Here is a 15,564-nt window from a genome sequence, read left to right on the forward strand (position 1 = left end):
CAGTGAAACCAATCACTAAACACACAAGCACAATTTAGATCAACGAATAAAAACACACCCAACCCAACGACCGCCATTAAGTCACGCACTCGTGATAGCACAGGCGGTTAGCCAGCTAGCGTTAGCCGCGTCAGCCTCTGCTAATTTGTTTGGCTCCTAATGAGTAACAGTGTGTGTTAACACCCCCCAACCAAAGCGGCTTCACTGTGAATACTCACATGTCACACCGTGTGGCTGTCACGTTGCTTACACATCCGGGAGAAGACAAGTCACTAGGGCACAAAAACAATGTTATAGATGTTGTGACGGTCGACCGGCTGTAACTTTATGGAGTCAGAACAGTCTCATAATGAACGAACTCTCGCGGGGCACGAATGCACATGATTTCTTGTCGTTGTATCTCGGACTTCACACGCGAATTACGTTGAACGTATACGATACGTTGACTTTTGAGATGCCCTGACGTCGCAGGTCAACCAACGTCACCATTGGCTGATAAAGCTGTCAATCAAATGTATGTTTCTGATTGACAGATGCATCAGTTGATCAGGTGTGTTTTCTTTCAGCCAATCGCATGAAGAGATTTAATCAACCTCAACCTGTCAGGAACATTTATCTGGCTATCCTCTCTTTGTAAATCATTCAATGTCATTTAATTAGTTGAAGCGTCCTGCTTAGCAAAGTTACATATTTGAATGAACATAAACTATGTGACCGTATGTTACATGCCGCCTTTGGGAAACGTGTTCTTTACTGTTGCCATGACGACGACGGTCGCCAACAGTTTTAAGTGTGGAGAAATGTAAGGGGCCATTTGATTGGCTGAAAGCAAACACACCAAACACAGGCCAATCTGCGCTTGTTGTTTAAACTCTTATATTTGCATGACAAGCAAAGGCAAGAGAAACTTTAAAGTGCAGCTTATAGAGAGGAGGTGTGATTTTTGTTTCAGAAAGCCATTACCCATTACCTTAATTGCCATCAAAGAAAATTGTGATTTGCTGCCGTATTATTAACAGAATCTTCATTGTAACTGGCTGCTGGAGATAAAACGAGTCATCAGTATATGAAGTAGTTCAGTTCACCTCACACTTTGAAAGTGAAACGTTATTAAATCACCACTGCACCCATCAGTCCTGTTATGAAAATACTCATGTAACATTCTCAGTTGACATTTCGTTGCATAGTTAAACAATTTCATACTTTTGCTACATGAGTAAATGTTGGCGATATAATACTAGCTAAGCCTTCTGAAAGTTGGACTGTCCTCATAGTGGAGTATTTCTACCTTCACGTTACAGTTAAAGCTTTGAATACTTCAGATTCTACAAGTGTTTACTTGCCATACATAATGAAACAAGGGATGCTTTGAGGATGTGGTCTTTAATGGATAACCAAGTGCAGAATTTATGCAGTGTTTCTCCAAACAAGGTTAAACAGGCATGTGATATCCCCGTGTGGATAATTGTTGGAGTGAATGTTATGCTCTGTCATGTGCACTCAATTTCCAAAAAAACAAAGGCTGTGTAGCTATAGCTGTGCTTACACATACTTTCTTTTGAGCATCTACACCCAATTTTAATGCATCTGGTGCTGGTGAGGTCTGGTTTAAATCTGAAAATCTAAAAAGATTTTTTCTCTCATGTGCTATCTGCTAATTGGTCTCTCATTGGTAAAACACTATGTGTTCCACATTGCCACCGGCATGTTAATTGAAGAAATACTTTCTAGAGAGAAAGCACTGACTATTTATATTCTTTCACAAACCACATTATGTGCATCGGGGTCACATATGAGATTTTCTAACACTGTCTGACAAGCAGACAAAGGTGAATTTACCAAAGTGGCAGGATGGCGTTCTCACACATCCATGGTGTGTACAGTTTTACCAGCTCCCATGGATGTCACTTGATTTCTCAATCATGGCCATGTGAGACTGGGAGACTACCCCGCAACCTGCTTTTTTTTTTAAATGAGTGAGAGAGAATAAGACATAATTATACTTCAGGTCAAAAGTTAGGTTTCAAATTCTAGTCAGTAAGTGCACACAGCTTTTTGAAAGTGACATATAGATGAGGTCAAACTTTAAAGCCTATATTTGTTTGTTTATCCCCTTTTTTTCTCCCTCATGCTCACTCAAATGCAGACTAAGCTTTGCTTCTGGCTTTCAAAAAGAGTGGACAGATTAAGCTGAGTTAGGCCTATTTTCTGGAGATGTGTTGGCGTGGCTCTTTTGAAATCGACACCTGCCCACCCCTCTATCCTTCAATGAAAAACCAGTTAAGAGGTGACACATCTCTACTTCTTAAACTGGAAAGTAGTTAATTGAGACTAACAACTCAAAGTGTCACAAAGTCGAAAAAAATCAGCTCCTCCAAAAAAAAAAAAAAAAAATAAGAATTACATTGCCATTGCATCTATTCCTAAATATTTTCATCGATACTCACAAAATACAATATTTGAGTGTATTACTGCTTGTTATAATGGCAATGGTGGCGGTGATGAGGATGAGGAGGATGATGATGGTGTGGGTAATTCCACCTACAGAATTTACTATTGTTGGTTTCGACACAAGATTGGCATTCAGATTTTATGATGCTGGTGTTTGTTCATTTCCCATTCACCTGGAGGCAAATTCCTGAAGACCCGTGTCTAAGAGCTGTTCAGTTTGAGATGCTTTCACTGTTCTGTTTTTGGGTGTAATTTTTGTTTATCTCTCCTTGCAGAACCATGAAAGACTTTTTAAAAGGTTTTTGAAGCTACTGTAGACAGTTAGCCACATTTGACTCCCAGCTAAATCAGGGTATATTCTGGAAGTGGTTCTAAACTATGGCAAAATATGTGCATGTGAGTTTTGATTTAAAACAGGCTTAAGGTCTACTTTTTACAACAGATATTTGAAAATAGAGGGTTAGGGTTAACTTGATCCCAGTGACTGGCTGTATTTAGGTCATTTAAGCCAAACTCAGTATTCAGGATGCTTTCACAGAGACATAAAGACAGCATGTCCTTATGTGGATCTTTTTTAAAATTCCCCCAAACCAAAGCACCCTGTGGAATTAGCTTTACATTTTCACTGCAAGTGAATCATTATATCAATTCTGTGTCAGCACCTCATTTTAAAAAAATGGACTCAGTCAAACCAGAAAATTAGTTTGCATCTAAATATACTCAACCTGGCATTGTAATCATCCCAAAACAGTTGATCATGGGCAAATGTTGATTAGAACTGGTTCACACATGGAAGCTAAACTAAAACAAATATCAGCGAATACATAAATGTCTTATCGCAAGATCACGAGCAGAACAAAGGCACAAATTAAAACCAAGAAAGAGATGATCTCTTTGAAACATTTATTATGAAATTATAAAGGTAGAATAGCACTGTTCAAATAAAGCTTTTAGAAACAAATAAGAGTTGCAATGTACTGAATCATTGGCAGTTTATTTCAAGTGTAATTAATGTATAGCCAGCAGTGGGAAAAAAAAGAGAAAGCATGGCAAATAAATGAAACAAAAGAAAAAATAAAACAAGTTCATTATTGTTTAACACAGCACATTAGGCAAGATTACCAGGAGTTCAATTTACATGAAACATCTCATATATACAAGAAAGATTTACATCAATGAGGGTTACAGAGTCTTTGTGAGTTAAGGGGCCCAGTGGTAAAACAGTCAATGGCAGTCACTTTTCAAGTCAAGTGTGGCTCTTTGCTTGAGGGCAGTTTTGACTGGCAGTGCCATTATCACAGCTATTAGTTTAGACACTGGCTGCCCTAGTGACACAGCAGCAGCCTGCGCGTCACTTGGCACAACAACCCAATGACAAGGAGACGTCCCCCCCTTGGTTTGTCATGTCAGGACATACAGCACCGCGTCGCCCATATTTTACACATACACCCAGCTCTCTAATGATACAGGGAGAGGGGATGGTAACAAGAGGAAAGTGGGACTATACGTGCTGAACACAGCATCCTCATCTGTCACAAGTGATCAGGGCACAAAGGTGAACACACCCTCTGTGATTTAACATTGCATGTATCAGCATTGACCTAGATAAAACATGTGTGAAAGGTGTGAGCTGAAGACAGGGGGGAGATACGGAGTGGGTGGAGGGGCCAAGTGAGTAGTGGAAAGGGCAAATTGTTGTTGTTGTTGGGGTGGGGAATTGGGGCCAGGGCATCCAAACAATGAAGCAGCGTCATAACTTCGTCTTTTTATATCATATTTTGCCTTTTTCTTTTTTTTCTATTTGCAGACAAGCAAGCAGTCAAGAAACATTTTCTTCCACCCTTTACTCTGATATTTTAAGTACATTTGAGAGAATTGAGATGCAATGTAGGTACCTCAAGTGTTTTTTGTTTTTTCTTTTCTTTTTTTTTTTCTTTTTTTTTGCTGCAATTTGTCTTTTCTCTCAACATGCAGTGTTTGAACAAATACGAAGCTGGTATGTCAACTTGATTGATTGCCTTAGAAATATGGGAAATGTGTTTTTTGGATTAGTGAAAACATGGAGATGAATTAAGTAATGACAGTCTCACAAAAGCCACAATGACTTTGTTTTTTGCGCATGCAGAACATTGATTTCACAAAGCAAACCCCCAGAAGATTGATCATCAATAAATTTGCTTTGAGAAATTGCTGAAATGGATGATAAATTTGACATGAGAGTTGCCAGCCAAAAGTGATGTACAAACAACAAACCAAGAAATAAAATATAATAAATCACATACGCAGACACACACGTTTAAGGCCTTATGATACATGCCACTATCAAAACTATACCATACCGTATAGTATAGTGAGGTATCTCTACACATTTATGACACATTTATGACAATGGTTGAAACAGAAATGAAAACGAATAAAAGCACACAAACACAAAAGACCAAATGTAATTCCTGGTAATTTGCCATCATCTGTGTTTTGGCAATTCTGCCCCTGGCAGTTATAGACATCAAAGGAAAAAAAAAAACAAACAAACAAAATACAATAAATAAATATATTAAAAATCTGTAGCACTTCATTTTTCTTAACAGAAGAAAATAAAAACACATAAATGAACTCCACAGTTCAGCCAGTGTACCAACAGGGAGCTTTGATTTATTTTGTTGTTTTGTGCAGACAAAACTGGATCCCCCTTGGGGCAATAATCTACTCCGGTAGTACTTACACCCACTACCTTAGTATAGCCTGCAATCCATTTCATTTCCTTTTACCCACCTAGACATAGCAGACATGACAAGTTTTTTAAAGAAATACAATGTTGTCTGTGGTAAAGAGACCCGCAAATCCTCCACTGATGATTTAAAGCTTTGATAGGAACTTCACTCAGACTTATTGGCTTACTAACACCTGATAGCTACGTTTGTTTTTAGGATGTCTTACATTTTACTCTGCAGTAGTCAGAGTATTCTTTTGCATTAACTGGTACTTTGGGTAACTATTTAACTGATGCTTGCAACAGACCCAATCGTAGACACCACGGAGTTTGCTCAATGATTAAGTTAATTAATGCCTTTCCAGTTATTTAACCACTTTCAGTATTTTTATCTAATGCACAAAACAATGAGATTTTCAGATGCGTCCTTATTCGAATAAATCTATCCAATTGACCATTTTTAGTCAAAACTGTCATGGCCATGTACAGTTTCAGAGATCACAGAGACAGCATCCCAAGGAAGTGACAGGATAGCTGAGGAAAAGGATGTATGATCACAGTCGGCAACAATCACTGGGCTCTCTCCATCTTCGTCTTTCATAGCGACAAACTCTGTGTCAGCACAACCCAGAAGATATTGCAACAGACTTTTCCCCTCAGGTGCAACATTGTCATAGTTCTTTAATCTTCTCAAACTTCTCCTGCTGCCATCAGCCCCCGTACGTACTACTAATCCCCTTATTAATGTGGCAAATGAACCTGCACAAGAAGGACGACTCCCCCAAGGCTTCATAATTACAATGGTCTGTACAAACTCCTGTTTGCATAGAATGTCCATTCGTTAAATGTACTGACAAGACAACTCCAGGAAATACTGCACAAAAGATTCTCTTTTAATCCTCAAAAAGTCTTTCTGCAATCTCTCTTGAAACGGAATACTACATCTACTGTAATATTTAACATCCTGTTCATGTTGTGTGACTGATTCATGATTCAACTTTATTTTTTTGGATAATGATATGGGAAGCAGATGCAGACAGAAAGAACTGAAGACCCTTTAAAGCAAAAATCTACAGAATGATTTTGATTAAATCAACCGCACATTAAATATGTCGTCAGTTGTTTTATAAGTGCTGTAATTATCGTGAAGCTGCACAAAGGGGAACCGCTATTCTGTCACCAAAGCTAAGGCATGATCTGTGCTACAGAAGAGCACAACAGAGCAGCGAGGTAGAAAGGAACTGTACGTACATGATTCCTTTCAGTGCCCGCATCTTATCTGCCATGCAAGAAAAGCACTAATAACCCGAAGCAATTAAGCCTTTTTACACACAAGGGTTCAGGCCACATGGTCGCAGCCCTACATAAGACCCATAATTGTGCATTATAACATATAATGTCTGTTACCATAACAAAGCGTTGGGAAAAGAATAGGTGTCATCTTCATCTGCAGGAACGTACATATTAATCTATATATGCAGAGAATAAACAGCCTTATTTGCATATTCACCATAGGGATTTATTTAAGGTTAATGGTGAGGGATGAGGGCCTAAAATATGGAATGATATTTGATAAAGCATGACGTTTCAGACACTGTCTCAGTGGCTTTTTTCAAACACAGCCTCCACAGTGAAACCATGATAATATGTCAACAACATGAGCCTTCGGCTCTAATGTGCAGTACATGGTTAATGCGTAGCTGCTGGGCCCATGTTATGTTACTGAACCACATCTATGTCTAGGCCTACTGAAAGGGTGGTGAAACGGCAAAGATTATACTTGGTTTCTTAGATGCTTGCGTTGCATTGTGAAACTAGGACAGCGTTTTCATGCTTTTTTCCTCAGTGTTGTTTACACTAATGCAAGTCCCATGAGGGTAAATAATAAGTTGTTTAAAAAAAAAAAGGAAAGACAAGGATTGCTCCTGTTGCTATCAGCAAAGTTTGGGGTCTCTATAAATCTCAATCCAGGCATTGTCTGGGATGACAGTGCTGCAGATGTCTACTATTATATTTCTATTCAATCTGCTGTGTACTCTCTGGGAAAAACACATTAGGCCCTACCATTGTTCTTCACCTCCTTCTCTTGGATTCCATGTTTATGAATTTCCTTTCAGTTTCCTTATCCACTGGCTGCTGCTAATGTTGCATAGAACAGACTGTTGAAAACTTGGAAGAAAATTGCTTCTCAAATCCAAGACAGGGCATTAATTTAAAAAACGTTTCCATTCATCTTTATGCACATCTTTCTTTGAACGTCATTTCTCAATTAGCTGCTGATTTTATGTCAATTTCAGGGAACAATAGGCTGATTGATGTTGATTTGTTTCCTGCAGCATGACAACGTAAATGACATCATTCAATCATATAAATGTCTACAATGCTTCGTAAACTGCAACAAACCTGCTCCTTACTTGGTGCAATTTCAGTAGTACGTCAAATCACATTTTACATTTGAAAAATAACAGGCGATAATTTAACTTATAGCTACGCTTGTTTTATCATCCATGTATATATGAGAAGTATTTTAATAATGGAGATATCTGTTTCCCAAGCGTTTCCACTCTGCAGGGAATATGATAATCCTTTCATATTACCTTTTAGCTATACTGTCTGTTTAAAGATTCACTTAGGAAACTGGCATTTCTAGCTTTCACTTCAAAATGCTACTCATCTCCTCTCTGCCTTTACTTAAAATGCTGACAAAAAATGTATAAGGTATATATTGTACACATCTGCTCATCAATAATCATGAAATGGGGATGACATGCACATGTCAATACAGACAGTCGCACCGTGTAAAAGAAAATTAAATATGGAGCGTACAATGGCATTGATAACTTATCCAGAAAGACATGTAAGTGCAGTGATTTATTTCAACACAATCTATAACTGCCATTTAGCCCCCAAATATGAGCTGGGGCCTTTATTAGTGAGATGGTTTTGGAGTAATTATGATTAAGAACCAATCAGATATGCCTTAAAAGTCTTTGTTACAAACATCTACAGATTGAAATTAGCTAATAGCAGTAAGGTAGAAAATTACTTTTTCTCCTAATAACAATGAAACAGAGATAAGAAAGTGTACCCAAGTGTGCAGTCAAAATATATTAGTTCCTTTTTAATTCCGTCATTCATAGGTTGCTAATGTTTAGAATATCTCACTTTTATGTTTAATGCTTGTGTTTTGGATCAGAATAGCATTGTTTTAGCGCTGTGCAAAAAAGATAGCAATTTGGATTTGAATGTATTTGTTTGGTGACATGACGTGTGTTTTTTTTTTTTTTTTTTTTTTGGTCATGTTCCAGTTCAACACATCCAGTATGTGATAATATCAAATAATGATTGCTTTCTCGTGTCATCACAGAATGAAATAAAGTAGATTTAGTTTTGGAGGCACAGCTTGAGCTCCATTTCAACTCTCAGCTTCTGTAAGGGTTACATTTATGCTATACACAGGAGCATGGAAAAATATTCATCAAACTGCACAAAACATTTCCACAGAGCATTATTTATATTATCAGTTGCACTATATAGAGCACATTGCCTCTTTTTTGTGTGCTTCTTTGAATCATTTGTCATGATAATTGATTCCAATAAAACGTGTATGGAATTGTGGGATGACTGAACAAATCAATGAAGTTGTGCTTACAGTATAGTGTAATATCTCATGTGTCATCCCCTAGGGTTGAATCCCCTCCACCACCACCATCACCCATTTCATCACCTCCCTTTTCTCTCTCTCTCACACACACACACGCACACAGAGAGACACACACCAACGGCGCCTGGCAAACGACGCCAAAGTGAATGCCTCTTTTGACTGCTACCTCTCACACAGTAAGACATTAAATCCAACCCCAGATGCAGCGACCCGGAGGTATGCATCGATAGGAGTCACACAGTGTCACCCCTCTAATTCCAATCACGCTTCCGGATAGCTCTTATCAGTCAAATCTCTGACTGCCATTATCAATCTTCCCTGTGCAGCCTCTGCATCGTTAGGTGAGAGTATTTCACTAAGAACACCAACAAAGGTTTCTCTCCTTTCTTCTCCTCCCTTGCATTTATAAGTCCACTGCAGTTTGGCGTCATGCCAGGCTGTGCCATGCAGCACAACACTGCCACCTAAAGGTTCAGTACCACCACCCATCACGCCTGACCCACTGACTACACTCTCACACTGCCTCCCTTTCCCCTCGTCCTCCTCCGGCACCCACTCACTCTCTGTCTCTTCCGTCTTCACTGCTGTTCCCTGTATTTGTCCACATGTGTCCCAATAGATTAGAACTGTGTTGTGTAGTGGTGCTTTATTAGCAGAAAAAATTAATAAGGCTTTGGAAAAAAGCAAATATGGAATACGTTGAAATTTGAGGCTCATTATTGGCTAATCCTTTTTGAATTGGATGCGTATCATGTTCCAGACGAGCTTCACTCAGTTCGCGAGTGTGCTTTGAGGGGAGGCATTTAATTCGAGACTAGATGATGTGGCAAAGCCTACAGTGACATTCACAATGCCAATGCAGCATACTAATTATTGACTGTTGTTATTGCTGCAGGAATTGAGAAGGGTTACAAAATGTTTTGTGATATTACAACACACCAAAACGTGGAAAGAAACAAACAAACAAACAAAAAAAAAAAAAAACAAATCGAAACATGAATACACTCAAGAGTTTTATGAGGAGAGAGGTGAAAAGTCTGCTCATTTTTGGGGAGGATGTGTGCAGCATTTATCTCTCATGATAGCAGTAGTCTGAGTAGATAGGCAAGAAAAAAATGTTTCTTTCACAAAGAACATTAAGTCACAAATAATGTTATGTTGGTACATTTTTCCAGTGATCTAACCTGATTACTGAATAGACAAAGTAAGGCAAGCCAATTACTCACCCACTTGCATTTTGTTAAATAGGAATTAAATATATATTAAGGACAAAACATCAGTCTATAATTGTTCCCCCAGAATTATGCATGTGATTGTTGAGTCCATTCATTAGCAGTTGTTCAAATGATTCTTTCTCCTTTTATAATCTTTAAGTTTGAGAAACTTGGAACGTGGAACTTGCTGAAGCAGTATGTCTCCTGCACTCTTATCTGTTGCTTCACAGTAATTTAGAGTGAGTCTCTAATCTAGACTGGCACTTTAGCACTGTGGAACAGGGCAGTTATAGGCAGTACTTATAGACCAGTAAAAGTGCTCTTTTACCTGCTGTCTGGTGTGCATTGGCCCCTTCGTCTTGAACCCTCCTTGGGAGCTGCACTCTGAGGCACTGAAGTGGTCGGAGCTCGTGGAGGACCTCTTGGAAAGGGTGTCACAGCCCCCAACAAATGTGTTATCCAATGGGAGCTCCTGAATCACGTGATGCTTTTTCACAGACACTGGTGTGTCAGCCTTGAGGTGGAAGGCTGATTGCGGCGAGGCGGACTTGTAGTGCCGGGCCAGGTCTGGGCTGCTAGGTTTGAAGGTTGTTGTGGGTGTGGCATTCCAGTCAAAGCGTCCAATCCCTTGCTCCTCCAGCTCAGTTGGCAGGCTGATGGTTCCATTGATTGGCTCGTGGGCAGGATCGTCAGGTTTGTTCCCCTCGATGGTTACAAAGTTGAGCAGGGAGCTTTTTGGAGATTTCCTTTTCTTGCGCTTTTTCTTCTTATTTTGCTTGTTCTCTGTGTTGGGTGACATCCACTCAGCCCCCTGTTTTTTCCTCTGTGCAGCTTTGAACCTGGAAGCGTGGCGACAGCGCAGCAGCACTGTGACAAAGATGACGATAATCACCACAAAGGCACCAGTAACAAAGGCTATCATTATGGTTAAATAGTCACCACTTTGATAAGTTTCACTGCTTTCGCCAATGTTCCGATCAATTGGTGTCTCCATAGTGCGCCGGATCAGATCATATATGAGAGTTGAGTTGCCCACAGTGTCATTGACATACAGAAATACCAACACCAGAGTATGGAGAGATTTGGGATAACCCAGATCACTGATATTGACCACTAATCTGTGTAAGCCTATGTCAGTCACTGTTGGTTTTTCTTCCAGAGTAATATTCCCTGTGACCGGGTCAATTCTGAACAGACCCTTGTTGTTTCCACTCACAATGGTGTACTTGAGCTCTGCATTCATCCCTGTATCGCCATCTACTGCAAACACCTCTGCAACCACAGAGCCAGGGATGGAGGACAGGGGAACAAGCTTGAAAGATGTGTTGGTGTGGGGGCAGATGATGATGGGGGTGTTGTCGTTCACATCAATGACATTGATGGTCACCTTGGCAGCTGACGAGCAAGGAGGTCTACCACTATCCACAGCCCTAACATCGAAAGTGTAGGAGCTCTGTTGCTCCCTATCAAATGAAACATTAGATTTGATCACACCAGAATAAGGATCCAATATAAAGTTCTCATTGTCATTCAGTATAGAAAGAGAAACAGCAGCATTTTCTCCAGCATCGGAATCTGTCACAGTTATGACCCCCACAGTGCTGTATTTAGGAAGGTTCTCAGACACAAAGAACTGAAAGTGGTTATGTGTGAACTTAGGGTTGTTATCATTTTCATCCAGCACGGTTACAATGACAGCTGCCTGTGTTTGCAGAGGGGGTGTCCCATTATCTCTTGCCGTTACAGTGAAGAGGAACCTATCCTGATCCTCTCGGTCAAAAACCCTGGATGCAGTCAGAACCCCTGTTTTGCGGTCAAGATCGAAGAACGATGCATTTGGTCCCAGCTGATAAACTATCTCTGCGTTTTTGCCGCTGTCCTCGTCCGTGGCACTGAGAGTAGTGAGGAACAGATCACGCTTGTTGTTTTCCATAACAGCCAGCTCAATAACCGGCTGAGTAAAAATAGGTGGGTTGTCATTCTCATCTTCCAGCCTCACTCTTACCAGGGCAGTCTGATTCAAGCTTGGTTTTCCAGAGTCAGAGGCTACAATTTTAAAGTTGTATTCTTTTGTCCCCTCATAGTCAAGCAGCGCTGATGTCTCCAACAGATACTGGTTGTCATACACAGCTTTGAGATGGAAGGGTACATCTTTCTCAATGAAACATATGACCTTGCCATTGATGTCAGTGTCTTTATCCGACACTGTGATGAGAGCAATCTTAGTATTAATGGGATCCTTCTCGGAGAGGAAAACAGTGCCATTAATAGGGCTGATTATGTATCTCAGGTCTATATTAGGTGGATTGTCATTAACATCTGTCACATTTATGGTAACAGTAGCTTTGGCAGGACTGGAGCTGCCATCACTTGCTAAAACAGAAAGCTTATGAATAGCAGTCTCCTCTCTGTCCAGAGGCCTCTGCACTGTAATTAAGCCAGATGTTGTATTTAATGCAAAGAGTCTTTTTGTAGCAGGAGACACCTGTGTCCCGAATACATAACGTATCTCTGCATTAGCTCCTATGTCTGCATCTGATGCCTGCAGCTGCACAACAGATGTGCCAATGGGGGAGTTCTCGGGTATATGCACTTCTATCTGACTCTCTTTAAACACCGGCCTGTTATCATTGACATCTGTTACTGTAACTTGTAGAATGGCAGTGCTGGATTTCTGTGGGCTGCCACCGTCCTCCACTTTGATCTTCATCACATACGTGTCCTTCTGCTCTCTGTCCAGATTCTGCTGTACAATGAGCTGGGGCCACTTCTCCCCCTCTGGTGTTTCCACTATGTCTAAGCCGAAGGCACTCTGCCCATTGATCAACTCATATTTGTGGACACTGTTGGGGCCGGTGTCTGGGTCAGTGGCCGAAGGAATAGCAAAGCGGCTGTTAATGAGCGTGTTCTCAGGGATGGAGATGTTGATCACAGGGGACGGGAACATGGGGGCATTATCATTTGTGTCTTTGACAATTATTTTGATCTTAATCAGCCTGAAATAATCATTAGGCAGAATGACTACTTCTATTTCAAAGGAGCACTCACTGTCCTCAAATGACGGTCCGGGGCACAACTTCTCCCTGTCGATCCGATTTGATGTTGTGAATATCTCACCAGTGCTGCTCAGAACGCGGACCAGTGGGTTGTCTCCTGCTTTGGAGACAAGCCGGTACACAAGATTAGCACTTGTTCCAGTTGCAGCATTTGAATGGGAAATGTTTAGGTCCTTTGGTATGTTTCCAATGAGGACGTTTTCTTGCAACTCCTCTCTGATGGGGTAAATAAGCTCTTGGGCCATTGAAGGATCTAGCCATATGCAGGCAAGTAGGGCTCCCAACAGGTAATAGTCTTTTAGATCCATGACGGAGTGAATGTGTTTCCAGGATTCACAACTCAAAGGTCTCTTTCTATGTCGCGCTGTTAGAGGCAGTAACTCCTTGCATGTGATGGCATGAATCTTCCACAGACAAAACCTACAAATATATGACAGAGTTTCCCTTCAGTAAAATAACTTCAGCATCCACAGTACTTACATTTCATTAGCAAACAACCCACTTCTCTGTCTGCCTTCTCTTCGCTTTATACTTTACTATTAAACTTGCCCATGGGTCTTAATCAACATTTCATAGATTTAAAAAATAAAGAAAGAAAGAAAACTAAAATACAGCACAAAGCATTTGGGTGCACATTCATGTTTGATGCTCCCTCTCTAAAATCCTCATTTTATGGTCACTTAGATTTTTTTTTGCGCTTGGGGCCCCAATGGCCACAAAACTTCACAAGGCATTACACAGCCTTATTAATTTTACACTTAAATTGCCAAAATTAAAGCGGTTTAGCCTTGTGTGGGCTCTTAAACGAATGAATGCGCATGAATGAAGGCTACAAAATAAGCTCAGTCAGATTTTTAATTCTTAGTGGGCAACTGAGACCCATTCTTATCTTACATACCCAAATCCTTTCCAGCTCAGGAGAAAAAGAAACTGGAGTGTGTCAGCTCATAGTCCTCTCATCCAGGGTGGCTGCGAGCTTATTCGGGCAAAAGATATCCTCCTCAGTCAGATCGGGCTTTTGGATCCAGGAAAAAAATATTAATGGTTGAGGGTGGTGGATAATAATCGCACCGGAGGAGTAATGAGACTCCAAAACAGGTTTCGGGTAAAATCAGCCGGTCACACAAGCTTGGGGGGGGGGGGCGGGAGGGGGGTAAATGAGAGGTTGCATATGTCGCAGTTTCCTCCTCCCCCCCTCCTGCACATCTAAGTTCAGGAGCGGACGCGATGTAACGGTGCGACCCGCCGGTGGCTGCGGTGATCAGCGTCGCTCTCCGGCAGACAGCGTCAGGTGCTCCGCGTCTCACAGCGGGTCCCGGAATCACTGCTCATCTACCCGCACCCGTCCCAGAAAAAGCAAAAAAGAAAACCCCGGCGTTTTCCTCTCTGTGTGTTTCTCTTTCTTCTATGATTTCTTTCTTTCTTTTCTCCTCTTCTCTGCCTCTCTCTTCCCCGGCTACCTGTTAAGGAGAAGGCGCCGCTGAGGTGAACGCAAGAGACACTCGTGTCCCGTCATGTCTCAAGTTCGCAGAGCTCCATCAATGATCAGCCGGCGCAGAGACAAGGTTAAAAAAGATCATGAAGGCATTTGAGCAGAGACAAAAAAAAACCCCTGAAATATCAGAGTGGATCCCACTTGGACATATCTAACCGGTATATATAAATATATATATATGAAGAAAAAAAAACAAAAAACAGGCTGCCCGCTGTGACATCCACAGCCGCGTATGTGCCGTTTATCCTTGCACTCCCGCTCCCGGAGCAGAATATCTTGCACTAACTCCGTGTAAACCCAAAGGAGGGGTGGTGAAATACACCACACTGACGCTCACCTCCCTCTTCTCCCCCCCCCTCCCTTTCCCCGCCTCCCTACCCGGGCCGATCCTCGTCATTGGACGCAGCACCTCTCCTTCAGCGCCGTCGACAGCCCGAGCGGCGGCTCCATTGGCCGGCAGTCACGTCACTCAGCGGTGGGGGCCGGCGGGTTGTCCGCGGTGAGATGCTCCGTGAAGATGCTGCAGGCTGCAGAGACGCTTGAGCAAAAAAAAAAAAAAAAAAAAATCCCGAGGCTGGAGGGGTTGGGGTGGGGGGTGATAACGATGATGACGATCCTGATGATGATGAAGCTGCTGCTGTCGCTGATGTTAACACAATAAAAGGTTGAGTGTCCGTTCCTCAGAGGTCGATTATGTAAAGGCAGGTAGCACTCATTGGCTCCAAAGGGAGACATCAAAAAGCGCAAGTCAACCTGTTAGTCTGTTGTCAGGTAGGCCACCCTAATTGGACTGGACGTAGAAAAAAAGTCACACAAGTGAAAAGATACTTCGCAACTACCCCCACCAGCCACACCCCCTCGTGGATATGACTTGCCAAGATTAAACACGGCCACATACAATACAAGCCTTGTGTGAGAGTCACTAATAATTGCACTCTGGACAGAGAAGCCGTTGTCTAAGCATGTTTGCACGG

General features: G+C 41.5%; 1 protein-coding gene across 1 annotated transcript in view; it reads right to left on the reverse strand.

Annotated features, from left to right (window-relative positions):
* Window positions 1-14,112, reverse strand: part of pcdh9 (protocadherin 9) — a 184,200-nt gene extending 170,088 nt beyond the window's left edge. Inside the window, exons 1-2 of the mRNA XM_029498588.1 lie at window positions 13,994-14,112; window positions 10,368-13,515 (exon numbers count right to left, since the gene is read on the reverse strand). Coding sequence (XP_029354448.1) covers window positions 10,368-13,403 — 3,036 coding nt within the window. The 5' untranslated portion in view covers window positions 13,404-13,515; window positions 13,994-14,112. The remainder of the gene's footprint in view (window positions 1-10,367; window positions 13,516-13,993) is intronic.
* Window positions 14,113-15,564: the final 1,452 nt, after the last annotated feature.

The sequence above is a fragment of the Echeneis naucrates genome, chromosome 3 (genome assembly GCF_900963305.1).
Source record: "Echeneis naucrates chromosome 3, fEcheNa1.1, whole genome shotgun sequence".
Lineage (NCBI taxonomy): Eukaryota > Metazoa > Chordata > Actinopteri > Carangiformes > Echeneidae > Echeneis > Echeneis naucrates.